This window comes from Montipora foliosa, chromosome 8 (assembly GCF_036669935.1).
Source record: "Montipora foliosa isolate CH-2021 chromosome 8, ASM3666993v2, whole genome shotgun sequence".
In the NCBI taxonomy this organism is placed as follows: Eukaryota; Metazoa; Cnidaria; class Anthozoa; order Scleractinia; family Acroporidae; genus Montipora; species Montipora foliosa.
Genome location: NC_090876.1, coordinates 17488669 through 17513668, shown reverse-complemented (window position 1 = coordinate 17513668; position 25000 = coordinate 17488669). Strand labels below are relative to the sequence as shown.

The 25000-nt window shown below is 40.9% G+C and overlaps 2 protein-coding genes across 2 annotated transcripts in view; both read right to left on the bottom strand.

Moving 5' to 3' along the window:
• LOC137968034 (neuropeptide SIFamide receptor-like) overlaps window positions 1-25000 on the bottom strand; it is a 270910-nt gene that overhangs the window by 87060 nt on the left and 158850 nt on the right. The window lies entirely within an intron of this gene.
• Window positions 7476-11149, bottom strand: LOC138013276 (neuropeptide SIFamide receptor-like). Its single transcript, XM_068860305.1, has 3 exons — window positions 11062-11149; window positions 10154-10219; window positions 7476-9641 (listed from the first exon to the last, which is right to left on the bottom strand). Exons 2-3 carry the CDS (start codon window positions 10185-10187, stop codon window positions 8539-8541), a joined length of 1137 nt encoding a protein of 378 aa, XP_068716406.1. The 5' UTR covers window positions 10188-10219; window positions 11062-11149; the 3' UTR covers window positions 7476-8538.

The following is a 25000-nucleotide window of genomic DNA, read 5'->3' as shown; positions in this document are numbered from 1 at the left end:
AGACAGATAGGCAGACAGACAGAAAGAAAGAGATGAACTCAGTTGTTAAAACAACGTCTTGTTTTTCTTCTTTGTGGTTGCGCTTGATGATTTTCAAGTTTAGATTGTCTGGTTCCATTCGAGAGGCTTATATACATGTACAAGTACTGCTGCACAGCTTGTGTCAGAGCTCACAGACTTGATATGGAGTCACAGAACGATAGATAGCAGTGACAAAGTCTTCCGGGGGAATATATTTTAGATTTGGTGATGCACCTGCTGGCGGGAAATCTGTTCTTTTTGATGCGAAACTAATAAGTGATGATGATGATGATGATGATAATGAAGATGGTGATTCTGGAAGTGAGGTGACAGTAATTTCCATGTTGATAGGGCTTTGGTACCAACTTCAAAACATTCCTTCATTGGCTAATCAAAACCAGTCCAAATATCAACATCAGAACCCTACAGGAGGTCTGTCTCCTAGGAACACCTATAACTGGAGAGTACCGTGTCGCCTTTGAGCACTATTGTAAGCATTCGGCGGGCTTTGTTAATCTTATCCGATAACATAAAAGTAAGTGAGTCAAGAGATGCAAAGGCCTGTCCGAATTCCAGTTGTTAATGTCAAAGTGTGGATAGCCTATAGACTTTTTTTTTTCCGTAATCTACACATTAGCTAAGGCACGAACACGAAAAAGGAATCTCCAACATATTCATATTCACGTTTGACTTCTGACATTAAAACAAAAACAAAACAAAAAAGAATAAATTTAGCATTGCGCTTGCCTGAAACGGCAAAAATGCACCTAATTAGATGCATGCCTAATTTTGGCATCCAACACGAAGTGCTTTGTCTTTAGGTCTAGCAAGCCTTTCTCTTTGCTCCCTATTTCCAACAATAAGGTTATGGTAAAGGCTCGCGTTATTTTTACCTTAGCTGTTTATCCTTACTTGAAGAGCAACATTTGGGAGAGAATTTGCGACGTTTAATTTAACTGTATTCCCAGACACGAGTGATGTTGATGTTGGGGAGAAGAGCAAGTGGACACTTCGTGACTCTAGACTGCTAGCAGTCCCTTCTTAGTCAATCCACCCGCCGTACTATGTCATGCAATCGAGTAAAATGACCGAGGGAGGCTATTTTACTAGATTGCTTGACATAGTGCGGCGGGTCGACTGACTGCTAGCAGGACTGCTAGTAGTCTATTGTGACTCTTGTAAGGAAGATATCTGTTTACAAACACTGACGTCTAATTTCTTTTGATGTTCAAATGTGCCAACCACAGAACAAAAGAACTCTTTGTTTCGGCGTCCGATAAGGCTCTGGTTGGCACATTAATAGGGAACTTAAGCACGAGCGTTTTTAAGACGCGGATTGGCTTTCGAAAAGTCCTTCGTTTCAAGTAGATGGCGCGCGGCCACTTCGCGTACGAAAAATCACGTTTTGCTCGCCAAAACATTTTCTCCTGGGATTCTCGTGAGCTCGACTTATGGCAAGTCTAAGACGCGGACGGGAAACGGAAGTGAACTGTTTTCCCTTTTAACTTGTCTTCACACGACCACATTTACATTGCCAAGTATCTTTTCTCCATGGGAGATTGGTATAAAAATCTGCGAGACACCACTGTCCTGGCGCGTGAAATGTGCTCTTCCGGTTGCCCTCCGCGTCTCAAAAACGCGCGTGCTTAAAGGGGCTAGGTCACGGTATTTTAGCTAATTTTGTTTAATTTTGTTAATTATGAGCTCTAAGCGTCAAATTGGCAGAGCAAGAGTCTTTCATTTGCAAAATCACGGCCTCATAACAACTGAGAATGATAGACTGATATAAATTTAAAAAAAGGTGGGCCAACGTTTTTCAAATTTACCCATGCCAAATTCAATCCATTTCAATCCTCTCCGGTTTTGTCCATCCATGTCCCTTCTTGGCTTCCCTGTGTTTTGTTAGAGTTCTCTTACAGTTTTGAACAGTTATTTTGATATTTTAGTCAATTCTATGACCATTCGATCAGTGCTGAAATTGCCTAAAATTGCGTGACCTACCCTAATATCAATAGGTGACGTCATCGACATCTTCGCTATTGAAATTCGCGTGCGTCTATTTCTGGAAAAATCTCCAGACGGCAGGCTACTTCTTGTCCTATAAGCACGAGAAATTTCTTATTCTAACTTAAATGTCTCTCTCTTTCGAGAGGTTGCTCGATATCTGTGGTTGGCAGGCGCAGCTATTTCCGTACTAGCAGAGGTCTCTTCTTTTTCCGTTTGCTGGGCTGACGGGTACGGGAAAAGAGACTTCTGTCATGGGTGTAGAAACTCACTTTGATCCAACCGCCGTCCACAGCTTTGGACGGCGCTCTTCAAACCGCATGCCCCTTGATATGTTTGCTGACTGTGACTTCATTCTCGTTACCAGAGCCTCAGGTCGACCCAAGGCTGTGGGAAACTCTGTGTAAGAGAACATGCGCCGTAGGGTTCGTACAGCCAAAAATTGGCTATTTGAGCCTTACGGCGCCTTCTCACTCCTCGTGCTAACATGAATGCACCGATTAGAGACGCTTTTGATTGTTCTTCACGAAAACCAATGAGAAGACACTTTGTTTCAGGGTTGCCAAGAGCTCTTCTATCCCTCGGTCAAGAGAAGAGCTCTGGGCTCGAGATTGACTGTGACTTGAGCTCGCTGTGTCCCGCGCATTTCTTTACAGTAATTCCGCTGTTTTTAAGTGAGCCCACAAGACATGAAGTATCGCGCGAGGATTCGGTCACTAAGTAACCGCCGCACGTGCTCAACACAGTGAGTTTCGACCCATGGCAGAGGTCTTTTTTTTCGTACTCGTCAGCCTAGGGAACGTAAAAGAAAAGAGACTTCTGCTAGCAAGGACGCAAGAAATGAGCTAATGTGAAACAACTTATTAGTCCATTTTGGACAAACTTCAAATGCCGTGAACATGATCCTTAGTCCTGAATCTACGCCACCACCCTCCGTACCTTTGGTTCAGCTGAAGGGGTTTACTGCGAAAATATAAGATTTAAGAATTTGTGGTGAAAGCCCGTCTAGACTGAGGAGAAAAATTTGTCTGCTTAATGCCGCGCGAGGTATTTCAGCAGGCAGAGAAATTCTCGATCGTGCTGTGAAAGTTAAGCGTAATGTAAGTGTCAGTAGTGCAATGTAAGGTTCGCAGGATATTTTAGTAGGGACCAATGAAAGCGCGTGTTTTGATGTGTGATGTCACTAGACAAACTTGCATGACGCGTGCGCCTATTTATAATCTTGTGTTGGAGGTGAGCGAAAACAATTTTTTCCCATTTCTCTGACCATTGTGTTGTGTACACTTGCTTTGATTATTCTTTAATATTTATTTTCGAACCATCGTGTTCTATATTGAGTGAACAAGCTCAAAACTAAACTGGCGTACATGTTCTTATCGTCCGTTGTTGTCCATTTCGACCCTCGGCCCGCGAGTAGAGCAGTTTGTTTTTCGTTTTGTAACCATTGAGTTGTCAACAATTTAATTTAATTTTAAAAGGAGATATTTTGTCTACAAAGTAACTGTTACCGGTAAATTTGAAATTCAGGTTGAAATGATTTCAACCTAGGTAAATTTAATTTTAAACTAGGTTTAAATTGAAAGTCGGACACATAGACAAAAAGTCCATCAATAGGCCATTTTCGAAATATCAGTATTCAGCTTGATAGTGAGGCAGTGAGGACAAAAACAATTGAAACACGTTGGAATGAATGTGAAAAAAAAAAAAAAAAAAAAAATATATTTATATATATTTTTTATTTTATTTTTTTTTTTTTTTTTTTTTAGATATAGCTCTTTGGCATTACAAAGCTTTTGCTTTCATGTCCAAATTGAGCGCTCTACTGGGATGAGTCATTGCCGCTAGCAATTGCGCATGCTCACTAGCTCGCTAGTTTGAGCACTCTGGCATGGCTTAGATGTACCACATGTGTGGGACATTTGGGGTGGCTTTATAAGCTTAACCTCCATCCCAGACATCAGCACTGCACTGATGAGGCCCAGAAGGCCGAAACAGTACTGTCTGCAGTTAGATATAGCTCTTTGGCATTACAAAGCTTTTGCTTTCATGTCCAAATTGAGCACTCTACTGGGATGAGTCATTGCCGCTAGCAATTGCGCATGCTCACTAGCTCGCTAGTTTGAGCACTCTGGCATGGCTTAGATGTACCACATGTGTGGGACATTTGGGGTGGCTTTATAAGCTTAACCTCCATCCCAGACATCAGCACTGCACTGATGAGGCCCAGAAGGCCGAAACAGTACTGTCTGCAGTTAGATATAGCTCTTTGGCATTACAAAGCTTTTGCTTTCATGTCCAAATTGAGCACTCTACTGGGATGAGTCATTGCCGCTAGCAATTGCGCATGCTCACTAGCTCGCTAGTTTGAGCACTCTGGCATGGCTTAGATGTACCACATGTGTGGGACATTTGGGGTAGCTTTATAAGCTTAACCTCCATCCCAGACATCAGCACTGCACTGATGAGGCCCAGAAGGCCGAAACAGTACTGCCTGCAGTTATATATATATATATATATATAACCGAAAAATTGGAAAGAAATCCTCATCTACTATAAAGTGCTCAATAGCAGAGCTAGAGCTATGAATAATTATACTCCAAGAGCTAGGCCTATTAGCAAGTACGTGTATATTGGTAAGTATAATTCGGTGCTGGAAGTAAGGGGATGTGGTTCGCGTACGTTTTCATGAGTTAGTCTGTATAAACTGCTTCGGTGAGTTAAGTCTAAGCACTGATTTTAAATGGTTAGCATTAAGGTTGGGGTTAGGCATACTGTGCATGATAACCAATTCTGCTTTTTTAATCTCATAGCAGCAGAAAAACAAAACCTTGTTTCATAAGAATATTTACCTTCATGTGACTTTGTTTTATTTTTATTTTTTTGGTTTTTGGAAGGAAAAAGACATCCAAAAATTGACTTTTTATAGCGTAGATTATTGAATGATGTACAGTTACTTGTATACAAATGTACTTCAGCAGAAAACCCCTCTGTGGTTATAAGTACTTGAAACATCAAATACAGAGTTTTTTTCTAGTAGTTCACGAAGTTTGTATTAAACAGTCATTACTTGTATGTATTTGAACGATGAGAAGTCATTTCCTCGTTTTTGCACCTCTTGTACATGTGTCACTGGTCAAGTGCTTTTTGCACGCGGCAGTGAAACTTATTGTTTTAGTTGTGTCTAATGACACATTCATGTCTTCAGTAATTTGTTGTCTGTTTGGTGCAATCCAAGTGTCAATAATTCCAAATTTGGTTACAACTTTCATAAATCCATGTTCTTTTTCAATTACTTATCGAAGAAGTGTGTTTGGGTGCGATGGACTTTTGTCCACTTTATTACTTTTTATTTTGACAAAGTTGTTGACTTGGAATGAAATGGTATTGGGTTTGCTTGTTTTCATTTTGTTGTTGTATTTCCTTTGTGTGTTTCTCGCTTTTTCCTGTTGAGTTGTGTTTATCTCCTTTGTTGACTTGATAAGTGAATAACAAGCACGTTTAGGTGCAGGTTCTGCAACCACATCTTCACATTCTTTTTCTTCTTTGTAGAATGTTGATCATGTTTCTTGTCTGGGGTAGTTTTGGTTTCTTTCCATGGTGGTATGCCAAATACCACTTCATAGGGTGTTTGTTTTGTTGCTTCATGTTCCCCAATGTTCTTTTTGTAAGCAGCTTCCCCTATTACCTGACACCAATGATTTGGACTTTTTTCTTTTCTTTTAAGATATTTCTGATGTTTTTCTTTACTGTTTGATTGTTCCTTTCCACCGAACCTTGAGTTGATGGTTTTCTGGCAGCTCCATGAAGTTGAGCGATGCCGTTGTTCTTGCAGAATTGGGACATTAGAGAATTCTTAAATTCCCGTCCATTGTCAGTGTGTATTTTCTGAGGGAATCCAAATTGCCAGCGAAGTTGAGACAGGCATTGCAATACATCTTCAGCTTGCTTATTTTTCAATGGATAAGGCCATGAGTATTTTGTGAAATGATCAATCATGTGGAGAATCCAATCGTGTTTGCGGTGACATGAACATCTACATGGTACGTTTCTACGGTCCATTAGGCCCATTTGCACATGCGTTCGGAATCCTCTTGCTTGAATAGGGGCTAGCAAAGGCTGTTTTTGTCCGCTGGTGATTGACTTTTGTTCTTAGCGTATTGAGCAGTTAGGGTTAATAAACTTGTCTCTTCCTTTGTGCGCAATATTCGAATAGGCTTGGCAAACAACTTGGTGTAGTTGACATTTTTGATCAATTTCTTTTCAGTTCTTGAATAATATTTTGCCACCATCCAGTTTCCATCCTTTTCTTTCAGTGATAATTGCTACGTCTTGACTCGTCATATTAGTTCTGTCCTTAGGCTTACTGTGTTCATTACGTGTTTTTAACCACTTCACTGCATCGTTGTAAAAGTTGTCGTCAATAAAAAGTTTTATTTTCCTTGCTTTTGTCTTTTTGGAAGATTTAATTTCACCCAATTTTTTGTAGAATATCTCTGAATCAAGACAACTTGTGTTAGCCATTTTACGAACCGTTCAAGGCCACGCATTGAGCACTAACTTTTGCATAATGCACTGTGACCGAGAAGAGTTTGGGCCCTCTTGCACCAGGAGATATTATTTGCTATAGGCCACTTCGGAAAATACCATAATACTCTTTGTTTGTCCCCCCAGATGTTTCCAGTTTCTCTTTGGACTTACAATGGTCCCAAGAGAAAACAAAAACAATGCTTATGCTAAATTTGGGGGTACAAACAAAGAGTATTATCGTATTTTCCGAAGTGGCTTATTACAATTAATGACGACTGCTTATCCAAGTCCTGTGTGGTTTAGCGGTTTGTTACAGCGAAGGACTCAATACTAAGGGATGTCAGAGGTGCTCGGTTTACGTCTCGGTAAGTGCAGTTTAAAGCGACTTCCTTCTCTCATGTACACAAAGTAGTGGTAGGTATGACAAATGGATCAGGGAATGGAAGGTTAAGAGGGATAGAGACAAAAAGAAAGAAAGAAAGGAAGAGAGTAGAGAGGAAAGTGGAAGGAGGGAAAGGCGATTTTTTGCTTTTTTGTTTTGTTTTCACCCTCCTCTCCCCTAAAACAAACGTGCCCCTTTTTTTCAACCACACCCAAAGGAAAATCCCTTTTCAAACAGTTGATAAATAACCTAGGTTTGATTTAAATTTACCTTCTTAGTTTGATTTAAATGGACCTGAATTTAATTTCAACCTGTAACAATTCAACGATCACTTTCACTTGTAATTCATGGCTGTATCTTCCAAAATGAAAATTCTACAAGTGAAACAACTTTTCAACTTTTTTTTTTTTTGAGAGTTTGATTTCCCATTACATGTTTCACACTGAAAAGTCTGAAAACGCTTTGGCGATTTTTTACATGCCACTGATTTTATTCAACTTAATTATGGTATAATTCTGTTAAAATTACAGCCGTTCAAAAATTACAGCAGTACTTTCCATATTATTGCAAAACACGTCGACATCTACAATGTTGGAGATACAAAGTGTGCAATTTCTATTATTGTTAACTAGATAAGTTGAGTTGCAGTACTTTCGAATAAAAAAACTTACAACTACTGTTGGGTATTTTAAAACTCTGATACAAATCTGCAAACTATATGTATTATATTGTATGTATTCGTTGGCACTTAGCGATAGCTATTACTAGTTAAGCGAATAATTAGTTCATGGCACTGCAAAAGAGGAGTATTGCACAGTTGTGTGCTTAAAATCGTGATGATAAAAACAACCATGTTTAGGGTTGACTTCTGGCAAATCTGAGTTGTTTTATTTCACATTTCCCTGATAAAATGAAATTGTGTGTAAGTTACAAGATTTTATTATACATCTCTCAGATAGTACGCGCGTTGTGATTGGCTGATTTAGCGGACCTTATTGTACGGTACGGCCGCTGTACGGACCGCTAAATTTGAAATTTTGATAAAGCATTCTCCCCAGGCTACCTAAACACATAATTTGAATGCGCAGTCAACGTAACAGTTTGTAGGGTTTATATGGGAAACATGAAATACAGAAAAAAAAAATCGGCTAATCCTAGTTTACAGCGAGGAAAATACAAGAAATAAACTTGCTTTTACTTCATCGTGTGTCCACCTCCTGCTTGACTTCAACTAGTTTCCTTTCCCGCACTTCTGATTACCTCAGAGATAAAACAAATATATTACTAAGCTCGTTTTCTCGGTACGTACTGTAAGTTACGGATCCTCGTTTTCCCTGTTGATTTATGCACGGGCCATAACTTACATAACTTACAGTACGAACCACGAACAGGCTTAGTAAGAGGTATGTCTATGCATGTGCACACTACAAAGTTAAGTGCCGTAAAGGCATATGTCCGAGCTGCATTTGCATTGGTACTTATCTTTTGTCTGCCGCGCGACTGGTGCAGCTCGATTGCGAGCAACTCCTTTGTGGGGTGAAGACAGTTATTTTTATTTGTCACGCAGTCCCAAATAAGACGTGACAGTCCTCAAAAGTCTCTACCTAAGAAGCGAAAAAAAGTGTTGGACCGTGTTCCTTGTCCTGTACTTTCAAGAGCTTCAGAGATATGTTTATGGTGTTCTCGTATCCAGTTTGATCAGCGCTGGCGGGTTTATCGTAGCAACTAAGGTTTGTTCCCCGTCCGCATAAGTTTCTTAAAAGCGCAAAAAGGGTCTTACGAAATCCTTCGTTCAGAAGTATATACAGACATGGATTGATAGCGCTGTTTGCATGACCTATCCAAAAAAATACTAAGCCGACAACAGGTGGTAGTTTGTGCTTTTGATCAGGCCGCACAAACACGTAAAAATGATTGATATAAGTTGGAAACCAGCACAGCGCGAAAACAACGCATATAACAACCAACAGTCGCACGACCTTGCGCCTGGACTTCTCAACCACGGCACGGTTGATATCGGTCATGTTGCCTGGAATTTTACGATGAACCAGTTTACGGCATATCAAAGTGTATATAATGATGGTTATGAAGAGTGGCAAGGCGTACATTATGACGAAAAGAGATATGTGAAAGATTTTGAATATGCCTAGTAAAGATCTTTCATCGAGATCTTTACTAGGCATACCAAGGTCGCAGTAGTAACCATTCGTGACCGGATCAAATGCCACATCAGAAAAAAATACGTAAGGGAACATTAATGCAAACGATAGAACCCATATCATCGTTGACAGAATCTTTGGTCGTTGGAAAATTGCTTCTCGAAGAGGAAAGAATACGGCATAAAATCTCTCAAAGGAAATGAACAATATTGTAAACACTGAAGCTACTATAGAAACAGGAATAGCGTAGAAAAGCATTTTGCAAGTAACGATTCCCAGTTTTCCTCCAAAGCAAAGGCCTCCGCTGTAAATACATTTGACTGTGTATGGCATAGCTGTTATAGTCAATGAGAGATCTGCAATAGCCATATTTGCTATAAAGAAGTTCGTTACACGTCTAGAAGATTTTTTCAACACTACAAACAAGCCAAAGGAATTGCCAAAAAAGGCTATCAAGAAGGTAACTGCATATGCTGATGTCAAGCCAATCTGGGCGTTCGATGATAAATAACCAGGAACTTGTCGTGTGGAACTGGATTCGCTTGTTCCTAAAAGACAAACAATAATAATAATAATAATAATAATAATAATAATAATAATAATAATAATAATAATAATAATAATAATGATAGTAATATTGAAGATGATGATGATAACAAGTCAGACCAGTCAACGCAAATTGTTAGAGCATTGGAAATAATGAGGTTACGTTCGACCCAGATAATCCGATACCGATAGATCTCTTCATGATATAATGTCTTACCTTTGTTTGTTTTTTTTTTTTTTAACGCTATGGATGGAAATTAGTTGCCAGATGGGGAATATGGTGACATATAATGTGTTAAAAGGACTGAGGTATGTCGGGAGGTGGAATAAAGGAATCCATGGTTTTGCTTCCGAATAGTCTCAGGGGAAAACGAAATCACAGCGAGGTGATCCTGTTGAAGGCGAACCGGCACTTCGTGTATTAAACTATTGGGCTAAATAAGCCATCAACAACAATGAGCCACCTCGGTAAACACCGAGAACATGAACAACAAACCCGTTTTGATTTGCTTACCTTTTGTTTCTGTGCCGTTGTTGGTGCCGTTCATTTTATTTTTACCTTCAAGGAATCTGGACTTATCTGTTGAGACAATAACGACGAAACTTGAGTATATTCCTCATAGCGGTGAGATCAAGTTAAAGGAAAACATGTAACTAACGTGATAAAAAAAAAAAAAATAAGATGTATGTAAATGCATATGTCCTTCCATGTGAATGTTCCTTTCAGTTCGCCCAGAAAGGTGTCGAAGCGAGATAAACTAAGAATAAAGCCAGGATCCGAGCCAGGATCCGAGCTAGGGTCCGAGCCAGGATTCGAGACCTAACCGAGACCTAACCTAACCTAACCTAACCTAACCTAACCGAGACCTACCCTAACCCTAACTAGACCTAAGTAGACTAGAACCAACCTAAATAGACCAAACCTAACCGATTCGAGACCTAACCTAACCGACAGATTCGAGAATAAATAGCGGAGAAAGCTCATCTTAGCTCGAATCTTGGCTGGAATCCTGGCTCGGATCCTAGCTCGAATCCTGGGTAGAAGTTTAGGTATGCTCTGTCGAAGCTGTCGCTGTTTTTCCTATCTAGCTACTTTACTATGTTAGAATCCAGGTTGGTCCTCAGCTCGGTTTAACCAAATATAAGCAAAAGCGGCAAGCGCGATTTGCAAATTCTATTGAAGATCTGGATTCGATTTGGATTCCTTTCCAACGTGTACAAAATATCCGGATTTTTCGCAATGTTTAGAGATCAGTGAGGGAGAAACGTGAGCAACCAATATTCAGCTGGAGCCTCGGATTCTTCACAAGTGTGTAAGGTGAAGTGTTGCGAGATCTCCACTCGCTTGACGGATGTACACCGGTAAATAAACATCACCATGATACATGGTCAACAGCTACAGTTTCTTCAACAGGTTCTTACATGGGTCTTGGTCTGCGACGGCTTATGACTTGTTTGAACCAGTTTTTCAACTTCATCTGTCAATTAGCTTCAACTTTCAACTCCAACTAACCAGGTTTCACAAATGCACGTCTTTTATAGTATAGATAGAGTTAATTAAACCCAAACAGTTAAATTAAAGTAAACACAAAGTAATAACTAAGTTTCACAGTTTACATTTTATTAGCATATTATTAGAACGAAACCACTTTACTTTGAAAACCTGTGCTGAGAAAACTAGGGAGCAGAATAAAAAAGTAACAACAGCAAGTTTAAAACAAAGTTAGTCTTTCCAAATTGCGAATATTGTGTTACAGAACGCTTAAATTCATAGACCCATAAACCATAAAACCATACAGAAGTCGCACAGCCTGGAGGAAAGGAAGAAAGTTCATTTCATTGTCTAGTCGTTCTAGCGCTGGAGCACTAATTAGGGAAAACCGGATTACCCGGAGATAACTAAGTGTGGATAACTAAATGTCTGGTGTGATAAGTTAGAGGAGAGCACGTAACTTTACAAACCTGTGCTAAGAAAACTAAGGAGAATGAAAAGTAACAAAAGCAAGTTTAAAACAAAGTTAGTCCGATTTCAAATAGCGCATATTGTGTCAAAGAACACTTAAATTCATAGATCATAAACCATAAAACCGTACAGAAGTCAACAGCCTGGGGACACCACCCTATTTTCTAAAAAGAGAAGAATATAAAATCTTAAAAAAAAACTCGCTTGAACGGTAAAGGCAAAAAGCTATTTCCCAAAAGCCATTTTGCACAGGACGGGACGAATATCTTTTAAAAGTCGTTAATTAAAAGTGTCTCCGGTGTTAAGTTTGAGCTTTTATCTCATGCAGAAACTTCTAAAAACACATAATTACTTATATTAAAAACTGAATGACATTTAGACAGAGTGAAATTTGTCAAATAAACCAGTGTGATAGACATGCACGGTCTACCTTTTGTGGTTACATATAATTATGAAACCCTGCAATTCACAGTTTTGCTTTAACAAACATTCACTTCAGTAATCTTATTTTCTTGTACGATATTAAATGTAATATTTGGCGGTTTATAATTACCCTGCGAGCAGAGTCTCTTTCGATCTTCCTAGATAAGTCGGGAAGAGGAAAGTAGACTCTGCCAGCCGGCTTAACATTTCGTGTTGAGCATGCGTTAAGAATTCAAACGTATTCGGGAGTCAGTGACTCGTGACTAGTAACCGTAAAACCACAAAACCAAAACAAACAGTAGGGAAAATTTCGAAACGAATCTGTTGCTGCCGCATTTTTGAATGAATATTTTGTTCGCCTTTGTTTTTAAAATTACTTTCTTTCACGCTTATATGTCGTTTTCGTAATCATTATTCTGTTAGTTTTCCCTGCATAATTTTGCCTTTGATTAGTTCATTAGTATAAATTCGCAGCTTTGCTTAAAAATTCATTCTCGTTTTGTACTTCGGAGAGTCAACATTGTTTCGTTATAAGTTTTATCGTCTCTTGGTTTAGTTTGTTCCGTTTTAAAAATCATACAACGTTTGTAAGTATTATTTCCACTCATCGTTTCGTTTATTTCGTCGTTTATAATTCCTTGTCAATTTCTGTTCACTTAGCTCATTGCAGCAACGTATTTGTGTTTGTTTTCTTTTAGCAACCGCTTTAGTCAATGAACTTCGAGCATCGAATTAAAGTTACTGCGTTGATGTAGCAAGCGCGTTGGAGCTTTGGCTTTGGCCCCAATATTCGTTGAAACGTTAATTCTGGATGAATATGGACGCCGGGAGTTGCAACGGACAAACTGATGTCGACGAGCATCTATCGAAGGAGACTGTCACTTACACAGTTTGCGTATGTTGGCCGACACGACGCTTAGAAGGATCGGGATATGTCGCACGACTTCGATGGATGGATTGTTATACGCTGCAGGGGAAAGTTAAAAGGCATATGGAGCGTATAACCGAAATGACCTAAAACACGGACAATTTTAATACTCAGTGTTGAAAGCGAGCTGTCCACATTTCGCGCGGCCAGCGAGGAGGTGAAAAAGGCGGTCGCAACCCTTATGAACGACCTTGAAACTGAAGAAGACCTTGACGTAGCTAGTGACTGGTACGCTCTACAAAGCGGTGATATGATTGCTTTTATCGAGACAACGGAACAGTGGATGTCTTCCGCGAAGGAAAAGATTTTAAACAGCCTAGATGACCGATCAGAATGTTCGAGGCGTTCTGGATCGTCCCATCGCTCAAAGGCATCGTCCACATCTGTTGCATCCGGTCGGGCGAAAGAAAGAGTGAAAGCGGCCGAACTGATGGCAAAGTTCGCGATGTTAGAGCATAGGCAAGAACTGGAGAAGAGAACAGAGCGTTTACTCTTAGAAGAACAACTAGCGGTAGCTCACGCGAGGGAAAGGGCGTATGCTGAATTTGAGGATGGTACCTTGGAAGAAAGCCGCATGTTTTACCCGTACATCCACCGCTAACGGTCTGTCGTGGTTCACATCCACCACCTGTTCCTGAGGCATATTACCCTCCTGGACAAGTAGAGCCAACTGCAGCGCCTTATTCACAGTTTAACCCATGTGTTCCTGAATTTAAAATGAAACAGAGTGAAAGGCAGAACGCGTCTGAAGGTGTTCAAGAAGTTCTCAGTCAGCAAAACCGATTAACCGAGCTCTTGGTGAAACAGCAACAGCAAACCCTTTTGCCGGCACTAACTATCACCAAATTCACCGGTAATCCCTTAGACCTCTACACGTTTCACAAAGCGTTTGAGTCACAAATAGAGAGTAAACTGAAGTCGAACGACCTAGGTTTGCGCAACTTCGAGCAGTACCTGGAAGGGGAGCCGAAAGAGTTGATTAAAGGTTGCCTCCATCTCGACAGTCAGAACGGATACACAGAGGCTATGAAGCTTTTGGTTGAAAAGTATATGGAGACCCGTACAAGATTGCGAACGCTTACATAAAGAAGGTTAATGACTGGCCTTGCATCAGACAAGGGGACGATGAGGCTTTAGATCGGTTTGCTACGTTTCTCACTCAGTGTCGGAGCGCGATGTCCGAGCTTACGTTTCTGTCAATTTTAGACCATCCACACAACATTCAGACTATGGTGAGAAAACTTCCGTTGTCACTCCAAGACAGATGGCGCAGAGAATCGAGTAGACATCGAGTCGCCGGAAGCATCACCCCCACGTTTACTAGCTTCGTGACATTTGTCAAGACTGAGGCGTATTGCCACCGATCCAGTATTTTCACGAGAAGCGCTCAGTCGTTTGGATGTGTCACAATGCCCCGATCGCTTCAACAAGGGTAGGAATGCAAACAAGCCGAGAACATACGGAGACCTTTCCCGCACGACAAGCCATGGTTCTAGTCACGCAATGACAGTAGTTACTGCACCCAAGAACGAAAGGTGTGACCCTGAAAACTTGTGTGAGATGTGTGGGAAGAGTCATGACCTTGATGACTGTAAAGAGTACTTAAAGAAGTCCTTACAAGAAAGGAGAGAGTTTCTAAAGGGAAAAGAGCTGTGTTTCGCGTGCTACGGTGGTGGTTATAGGTCAAATGGGTGTGCCCAGAGAAGAACTTGTAAAACGTGTGATAGACGTCATCCTACCGGACTTCACGATGACAACTTTCGTCCTAATCAACCAACAATCAGGAATCAGAATCCCTCAAACGAGCAATCAGTCGATGTGGTAACTACTTCTCATGCTGAAACTGAGGAGGCCGTTTGTAGTGTTGTTGGCACAGGGCATCCAGTAACTGCCGTACCTATAGTCCCTGTCAGACTAAAAGCCGCCGGAAATGAAGTGCCTACCTACGCCATGCTCGACAGTTGTAGCACTGCAACCTTTGTTCTTGAAGACGTAGCTGCCTGCTTGGATGTTAAAGGTGCCGACACGAAGCTGATAGTGAGAACTGTGAAGGGTACTAAGTTACATGACGCTAAGGTTTTGAACGGTTTGACCGTTACGGATCTGAATGGTGAAAATGCCATCACTTTGCCTAAGACATACACCAAAGAAGACATTTCTGCGATCGAAGTAGATGTGCAATCACCTGAACTCACTCGTCGGTGGAAACACCTCAACAGGATAGCTGAATTTATGCCCTCTAACCTCCACGGTGCGAAAGTCGGTCTTCTCATTCGATCAAACTGTTCAAAGGCCCTTGAACCTATGGACATCCTATCGAGTGCAAACGGTGGTCCCTATGCGTTAAAGACTTTTGCGGGATGGACAATGGTTGGGCCGCTGCACATGACCAACACAGAGCAGCAGAAAGTCGACTGCAATCAGCAGAATAGCTGCCTTTGAAGTAGGATCAGAGAAGCTCCTTGGCCATCATTTTGCAATAGAGGACAAAGTTAAAGAAATTATTGTGCCACTGGCTTTAAACAAGATGTTCGAACTAGACTTCCACGAAAGATTTGACGAGGAAAGTCGACAGTACTCACAAGAAGACAAGAAATTTCTTAAGATTGTCCATCAAGGCATTCGACGCACAGATGACAACCACTACGAGATACCTCTACCCTTCCGCTCTAACGATGTGTGTTTTCCGAACAACAGAGAGCAGGTGTTGCAAAGAGCATGCTGGCTGAAAAAAAAAGTTTACAAGAAACAGCAAATTTTACGAAGACTACGTTAATTTTATGAATGACATCATCCGTAAGGGATTTGCTAGAAAGGTGCCAGAAGATCGAGCTCCCGTTAAGTCAGGTCAACTGTGGTATATACCTCATCATGGTGTCTACCATCCTAGGAAACCAAACAAGATCAGGGTTGTCTTTGATTGTAGTGCCAGATTTGGAGGGACGTCTCTAAATGACCAATTACTCCAGGGGCCGGACCTGACTAGTTGCTTAGTTAGCGATATTCATGCCATGTTTCACCAGGTTCGAGTGTCCGATAGACAAAGAGATTTTCTCAGATTCTTTTGGTGGCCAAGTGATAACCTCCACGGAGACCTCGCAGAATATCAGATGAATGTGCACCTGTCTGGAGCTGTGTCCTCCCCTAGTTCTTCCAATTTCGCCTTAAGACAAGCTGCAGATGATGCAGAAGAATTCGTTGGTTTCGAAACAGCTGAGGTATTGAGGAAGAATGTTTATGTAGATGACTGTCTACGCTCGGAAGAGTCAGAAGAAGAGGTTATTCAGAGAATACGTGGTGTACGCTCCGCATGTGCTCATGGAGGCTTCAACCTATCGAAGATTGTTTGCAACAGAAGAAGGGTGTTGGAGAGCGTGCCAGAGGACTTACGTGCCCAAGGATTGAGAGCTTTGGACCTGAGCAGTAATTTTCGTCCGGTTGAAAGAGCCCTTGGGGTACAGTGGGCTGTCGAATCAGACACGTTTGGGTTTCGAATCATCCTCAAAGATAAGCCACTCACTCGCCGAGGTATTCTTTCCACCATCTGTTCTATTTTTGATCCACTGGGGATGGCTGCGCCTTTTTTGTTGACCGGAAAGAAAATTTTGCAAGATCTCTGCCGTACGAATTTAGACTGGGATGATGAGATTGACGATGAGTTTCGCGTACGTTGGGAGAATTGTAGAAGTCAGTTGTCTGCATTGGAGCACTTCTCAATGGACCGTTGTGTCAAGCCTAAATGGTTTCGGTTAGGTTATTTCAAGGCAAATCCACCATTTCTCAGAGGCAAGTGCCACTGGTTATGGCCAAGTGACGTATCTACGGATTGAAAACGACAAGGGTAACATCCACTGTTCGTTTCTGATGGGGAAGTCCCGCCTAGCCCCACTTAAAGCCATGACAATTCCGCGTCTCGAGCTTACAGCCGCGACTATCTCTGTTCGAATAGGTGGAATGGTCTCCAGAGAGCTAGATTATCCCGTTGATAGTGAGACCTACTAGACCGATATCACGACCATATTGAAGTACATACGAAACGAAGCGAAGCGTTTCCACGTGTTTGTAGCAAATCGCGTGCAAAGTATTCGAGATCAAACAGATCCCGCTCAGTGGAGGAATGTTTAATCCAAGAACAACCCGGCTGATAACGCATCGCGTGGTCTGAATGGTTATCAATTATCTCATCAGCAACGTTGGATCAAAGGCCCCGATTTCTTATGGTTATCCGAGAGTGAATGGCCCGAGTTTCCTTGTGTCCTGAATAGCGTCCTCAACAATGATCCTGACGTCAAGAAAGTTCAAGTGCTAACTACTGTTGTCGACGAAAAGGCAGACATCTTGACGAGGCTTGCGCGTTTCAGTAACTGGCATCGCATGAAGAGATGCATCGCCTGGATACTTCGCCTCAAGCAATTATTAACCCACAAGCAGTTACCGCTGACAGACAAAGCACACAGAACGAGAAATGCAGCCAATAAAGATACGAGTCACGAATCATTCACGGTTGAAGAAATGCAGCGCGCAGAGAAAACCATTCTCCGACTGGTACAAGATAGTGCGTTTTCTAGGGAGCTTGAAGTATTACGGAAGATCCAGCGAGAGCACTGTCAGGAGAGTCGTGATTTTTCAAGAGCCAGAAAAGCAGAAATCAAGAAATCTAGCACATTGTATCAACTTAATCCTGTTCTAGACAAGAATGGCTTGCTGCGTGTTGGGGGAAGACTTGGCAAATCACGAGTGTTTCCAGATGATTTCAAACACCCGGTTATCCTCCCAAAGAAGAGTTTCGTGGTGAATCTCGTTATTCGTGACGCGCATGAAAGGGTTGGCCATTCCGTTCGAAGCATCACCTTGGGGGCGCTTAGGAGCAAATATTGGATCATCAACGCCAATTCCGTTGGAAAGCATTTCACCTCAAAGTGCGTGAAGTGTCGCCGGCTTCGTGGTGTAATCAGTGAGCAAAAGATGGCCGATCTTGCCAAAGAAAGATTATCAACAGCCCCTCCATTTACGTATTGTGGCGTCGATTACTTTGGGCCATTTTTTATCAAAGAAGGACGCAAGGAAATGAAGCGTTACGGTGCGTTGTTTACCTGCCTATCAAGTCGGGCCGTGCACATCGAGACTGCGAACTCGCTAGAAACTGATTCCTTTCTGAATGCTTTACGACGCTTTGTTGCAAGAAGAAATCGCTAGAAACTGATTCCTTTCTGAATGCTTTACGACGCTTTGTTGCAAGAAGAAGGCCAGTGCGTGAGATCAGATCTGATCAGGGAACAAATCTCGTTGGGGCAAAGAAAGAATTACGAAGAGCTCTAGAAGAGATGGATAACGGCTCAATTCAGAGAAGCTTATGCAGAGAGTTCAAGGCTGATTGAGTACAATGGACGCGAAACCCTCCCTCTGCTTCCCACATGGGTGGCGTGTGGGAGCGCGAAATCCGTTCTGTACGCTCAATTCTCACTGCGTTAATGCGTGAACATGGCGCGGTCTTGACGACGAATCCTTTCGAACCTTAATGACGGAAGTAGAGTGTATTATAAACAGCAGACCCCTAATCACACCTTCCTGTGATCCAGACGATTTGGATCCGTTGACCCCCAATCACATCTTGACGATGAAATCCAAGGTTGTGTTACCCCCACTTGGCAACTTTCAGAAAGAAGATGTTTATTTGCGCAAAAGATGGAGAAGAGTCCAATACCTTGCCAACGTATTCTGGTCAAGATGGAGAAAGGAGTATGTTCAATGTCTGCAGCCAAGAGTGAAATGGAATCGCCCAAGAAGGAACTTCGAAAAGGGAGACCTGGTCCTCATCGCAGATGATCGAGCGGCCAATTACAGCGCGCGTACTATTTGAGAGATATAATAAATTGAAATACGTCATAGATAGAGATTATCAGAGTTACTGTTGTTACAAAGAACGGGACGAAATATGTCAGAAGGAAAGGAAGGAACTATATTTAAATGTCTCAGTATAGTCGTTCTAGCGCTGGAGCACTAATTGGGGACACAAATCAAGTCAAATGTTGGTTTTTGAGGAGAGGGGAAAACCGGTGAACCCGGATATAACTAAATGTCGATAACTAAGTGTAGATAACTAAATGTCTGCGATGTTAAGTTAGAGGAAAGCACGTATTTTTACAAACCTGTGCTGAAAAAACTAAGGAACAAAATTTAAAAAGTAATGAACAGTAAGTTTAAAACAAAGTTAGGTCGCACAGACACACCACCCTATTTTCAAGGAGTCACGGCTTCTATCATATTATGATTTTATCTAAAAAAATTAGGGTATAAAATCCTCAAGACATCTTACCTTGAAAGGCAAACGCAAAAGACATCTTCTCAAAAGCCATTTTACCACGAACGGAACAAAATATCTCAAATGGTGAACTAAAATAACTCCGGTGTTAATTTTGAAGTTTCATCTCGTGGAGAAACTTCTATCTAGAAACACTCAATTACTTATATTCAAAGTCAGTCTTTCCAAATTGCGAATATTGTGTTAAAGAACGCTTACTTCGTGGACCCATAGTAATTGAGTAATTGAGTAATCGAGTAACTGATTTTTGGCTTTTGCCGTTTAAGTAAGATTTCTTTAGGATTCTATTTCCTTATTTGTTTAGAATAAAAGAAGACTGCTATAGGGTGGTGGTGTCTCTGTGCAACTTTTGTATGGTTTTTTGGTTTACTATGAGTCTATAAACTAAGTGTTCTTAACGCAATATTCGCAATTTGGAAAGACTTACTTTTTTTAAAACTTACTGTTGTTACTTTTACCATAATTCTGTTTAAATTTTTTCAGCAGACATTGAGTTCTCTATACGTGACATATTTCGTCTCGTTCTTTGTAACCAAATGATAACTGTGATGATCTACAGAAGCTTGCAGGTGCCATCCGAGTTGCTGAAAACCTGACAAAAAACTTATGAAAATCCGACAACAAAGTTGTGAGAATCCGACATCGACTTGAAAATCCGTCAACCTAACATCCGGCAAGTTGCAGATTGTAAAATCCACCACAAATTTGGACATAGTGAAATTTGAAATAATGTGATACAGCTAATTATAAAACCGATAATTAATTTCCTTGAATGATTTTCTCCTCTTGTATGATATTAAAGGAGGTATTTAGAATACGTTTGTCGGAGCATTGTAAACAACAACAACGTAAACCCACTGAAACCGCGGCCTAGAGATCTGAGATGAACCAAAGAACACTGATTGGGCGATGGGATGGCGCAGTGGTGAGAGCACTCGCCTCCCACCAATCTGGCCCGGACCTGGCCTCATATACGTGGGTTGAGTTTGTTGGTTCTCTACTCTGCACCGACAGGCTTTTCCCCGGGGTACTCCTGTTTTTCCCTCTCCTCAAAAGCCAGCATTTGATTTGATTTGCGTTAACTTGTTAATTTCAATTTACAGTGTGCCCGATAACTAGTGCTCTACAGCGCTAGAAGATTAGACACTACCATGCAGATACAAAGACTGCCACTCTTGCAAAAAGCCGACTGCCAAAGAGGGCGAAACTAATAAAAAATACATAAAAATCCCTCAAACTCGGTTTTAACTGATAGGCAAGTCAGCTTGCTATTTAAAGGACTAAAATTCATACCTACATCTGTGACAAACAAAAACAAAATGAGACGTCAATTTTTGCGGGACTTTGAAGTTTTCGGAAGACGACTACTGTGTCTTCAATATATATTTCATGGGGAAGATAAGGAACCACATCCGTTACACGTAAAAGGTGACTGGGTGCCGCCAGTCCAACGATCAGTTGCCCTCGAAAGCTACTTGGAAACAATAAAGACCGAAATATCCGAGACACAACTAACGAAACCTAAATACTGTAAGAACTTGCCTACTATTAGAGCACAACACAGTGAAGGAAATAAATAAGAACACTGCCGCAATCAGCATTAAATACTGTCCATCTTAACAACAAATGAAAAAATACAAGAGGCCAAAGGTTCAACTCAACAACCACCTGGATCACTATCAGTAAACCTCTTCAAAAGCCCGTGGTTAAAGAAGCACTTCATACAGCCAATGACATCATCAGTAAACCTCTTCAAAAGCCCATCATCATCATCATCTATCAGCTTTACAGAGAAAGCATGCACGATATCATTGATGAGAAAATGGCTTCAACAAATCCCTGCTATTGCCAGGATCCCATAAATTATAAGCTCCTGCTATTGCTCAAAAGGAAAAATTGTATCTCAAAGACGCCATTGATTTTATCTATTTTATACAGAAAACTAAGGTGTCAAACGACACCATTTTGGTTATACCAGCTTGTACACAAACATCGCACAAGAGGAGGGTATAAGAACAGTACGCAGAGCATACGACGACTTCTACAATAGCAACCCTCCCGTCCCCACAAGTTTTCTGGAACAACTGAATGCTAATGAATGAAATGCTAGTAATCGGATCCCTGGTTTATACGCAAAGGGTTGTGGGATTGAGAGAGTATGAAAACCTTAAAGACCTGCTCCAAAGATCAGATCTACACAGAACTAGTATATGAAGATGACGCTTTTGTACTGGTCGAAGTCATAGTGGAGCTTGACAAGTAACAGGCGGCCCAGACTCGGAGGGTAAAAAGATTATAACGATTTGTATGGGAATCTCTATAACAAACTGAAAAAGATATTTACCTGCAAAAGTTGTCAATAAAAAAGCCGTACTTTATTGTCGTGGTAAATTTCTCGCTTTTTGTGTGGTTATTTGCCCGATTGAATGCGATTTAAGCGACTTCTCAAATTCCCGGATTGTCACAAGGAGGTCATGACAAGATATCAATTTCACAATAAACCTTACGCGAACAAGGTTAATCCGAGTTATTCAAACAAAAACTTACACTTGCTGCGTATCAACATTGCTCAAATCTCTCTCCAAAATCGTCTTTTGTACGCTATTCACTTTTTTTCGCTTGCTCCCTGGCGATCCCAGAACCCTTTGCGAATAAACAGAGATACGATTACTGGTAACTCACTCATTATAAGCAACGGCATACTCCAATAAAACTACGGAACAACCGTGGAAACAAAAATGGCAGTATCTTTTGCCAACATTTTCAAAGCAGAAATTGAAACAAAACGCTAAGCCATAGGAAAGTTAAACCAACAACATGGAAACGTTTCATTGATGACGTTTTCTCACAATGGGACGTAGATAAACAAGAAATCAATCTGTTCATTGCACAAGGTAAGACCTTCCGTTCCACCGGCAGAGAAGGAGATCACTTTCTGAGACAAGAAAAAGCCCTACCTTCGACGTCAAGCCATGTCATAAGCCGACAGAAATCTTCCGATACGCGCATTTTACTTCTTGTCACCCGTCCGGTGTCAAAAGGTTTCTACCAAAAGAGAGGCCGGTACGTTTCTCCGAACAAACTGTTCAAAAACAACATTTAAGGAAGCACTATCTCCATTCAAAACCCGCCTTGAAGAGCGAGATTAGGTCTTAAGCATCTTATCGACAGAACATCATCTGAGGTCATTTTTTCTTTCTGAAGGGTAGTCGGCACTTGAAAAAAGTTAAAGGCTAGCGAAAAAATCTTACCATCAGTGTGTCACAACCGAACGTGCAACCCAAAAGTGTTACAATACTGGTGCACAACTATAGTTTAATTCAAAACCAGCCATTGTACGTTGACAAACATGCACCATTGGCTCAGTTGGCTGAACACTGAGCTGCCACGCAGGAGGCCGTGAGTTTGACTCAGGCCGGACCAACCCTCAGGGTCTTTAAATAACTGATGAGAAAGTGCTGCCTTTATAATTCTGGTCAAATACCATTTGCAAATGGTTCAGAGACCCTCTAGTTTTTTCGGATAAGGACTATAAACTGTAGGGCCCGTCTCAAAACCCTTCAATGTTCATAACCCTGTCCGTAAAAGAACCCGCACAGTATTCGTGCAGAGTAAATCATGGAGTTCCTGGTGCTATGTGGTCTGTTCTCTGTGGTACATTTTGGTTTCACGAAAGCGTTTCAACGAGTAACCACTCCTAAGCTCCTCGTGGGTAAATAAATATAAATTATGACTATGAGTTAACCTCCTATTCTGACTACACAAGCCCGAGTTTCAACATGAAAGTTTATTGAGGGTGCGTCAGACAGTCATGCAATGCAAACAAATCCTGATCACAGCCTACAGTAGGTCTATATAAACGAGATGCTTCCGTGAAGCATACACTGGGTTGCCTGTGGTACGTGTTACAGAAAATCAGAAGACACTGAATTGTGTGGTATTGAACTACAGCATTCCAGTCTCTGAAGAATAACAAATAAAAGAGAAGCGACAAACATTAGCTTCTGGGCTGACATGTTGATAATTTTCAAGTTCCCTCACAACTTCTTTCCACCACAAGTTTAAGCGTGCCCTCTGAACATCTGACAGCTTTGTAATACCAAAGTTCACTGAAGTTATCCCTGTCCGGCGGGGTTAGTATTTGGATGGGAGACAAAAACGATATACCCCTCATAAAACAGAAGCATCGATCGGACCGAAAATACTATTAACGCTAACAAATGCGAACTCGGCAAGGTACAGATTTTGTTAGCTTGCTTTATGCAAAACAAGAACATCATTCTAAAAGCTTATTCCACGCAAAAAGTAAGTTCTGGAGGTAATTTTGAGAGTGGAAATCAAGGTTACGCGGCAGACGGCAAATACAAACTCACGATTTGATTAACTTAACACACCAGAAAGACGCTAACTTTTGACAAGAAAATGCTTTACTATTACCATAAAAACTATCCAGTTAAGCTCGCATATCATAAAACATGATGAATTCATAAAGGCCACCATTTCCAGCGAACAATTTTTTGAAACAAACAACATATTTGCTATTAGAGGCAAAACCCTCTTCTATTTCATTACGTGCGTGAAGAGAAGAAACTCAATCGTGTCAAATATGCGCAATATTGCAACAAACTAAAATTTCAGAATCAAACCGTTTCCATGAAGAACCTTTTCCTTGAATAATGAAGCACAAAATAGACGACAAGCTTTCTTTCAAATAATTCTTGGCTGTCACATTTCTATTTTTTTTTTTTTAACTGAAGACTGTGCAGAGTTGATCACAGATCCACGTAAAAATTGAAATGGCAATTTAAAAATTTGAACTATCTTGAGTTTCGAGGGAAATGATTCGTTTCGAAAATATCCCTACTGTTTGTTTTGGTTTTCTGGTTTTACGGTTACTAGTCACGAGTGACTGACTCCCGAATACGTTTGAATTCTTAACGCATGCTCAATACGAAATGTTGAGCCGGCTGGCAGAGTCTACTTTTCTCTTCCCGACTTATCTTGGAAGATCGAAAGAGACTCTGCTCGCAGGGTAAACCGCCAGATATTACATTTAATATCATACAAGAAAATAAGATTACTGAAGTGAATGTTTGTTAAAGCAAAACTGTGATTTGCGGGGTTTCATAATTATCTGTAACCAGAAAAGGAAGACCGTGCATGTCTATCACATTGGTTCATTTGACAAATTTCACTCTGTCTAAATGTCATTCAGTTTTGAATATAAGTAATTATGTGTTTTTAGACGTTTCTGCATGAGATAAAAGCTCAAACTTAACACCGGAGACACTTTTAATTAACGACTTTTAAAAGATATTCGTCCCGTCCTGGGCAAAATGGCTTTTGGGAAATTGCTTTTTGCCTTTACCGTTCAAGCAAGTTTGTTTTTAAGATTTTATATCCTTCTCTTTTTAGCAAATAGGGTGATGTCTCCAGGCTGTGCGACTTCTGTACGGTTTTATGGTTTATGATCTATAATGAATTTAAGCGTTCTTTGACACAATATTCGCAATTTGAAATCGGAATAATTGGGTTTTAAACTTGCTGTTGTTACTTTTTCATTCTCCTTAGTTTTCTCAGCTCAGGTTTGTAAAGTTACGTGCTCTCCTCTAACTTAACACAGGAGACATTTAGTTATCTACACTTAGTTATCTCCGGGTAATCCGGTTTTCCTCAATTAGTGCTCCAGCGCCAGAACGACTAGACAATTAAATGAACTTCCTTC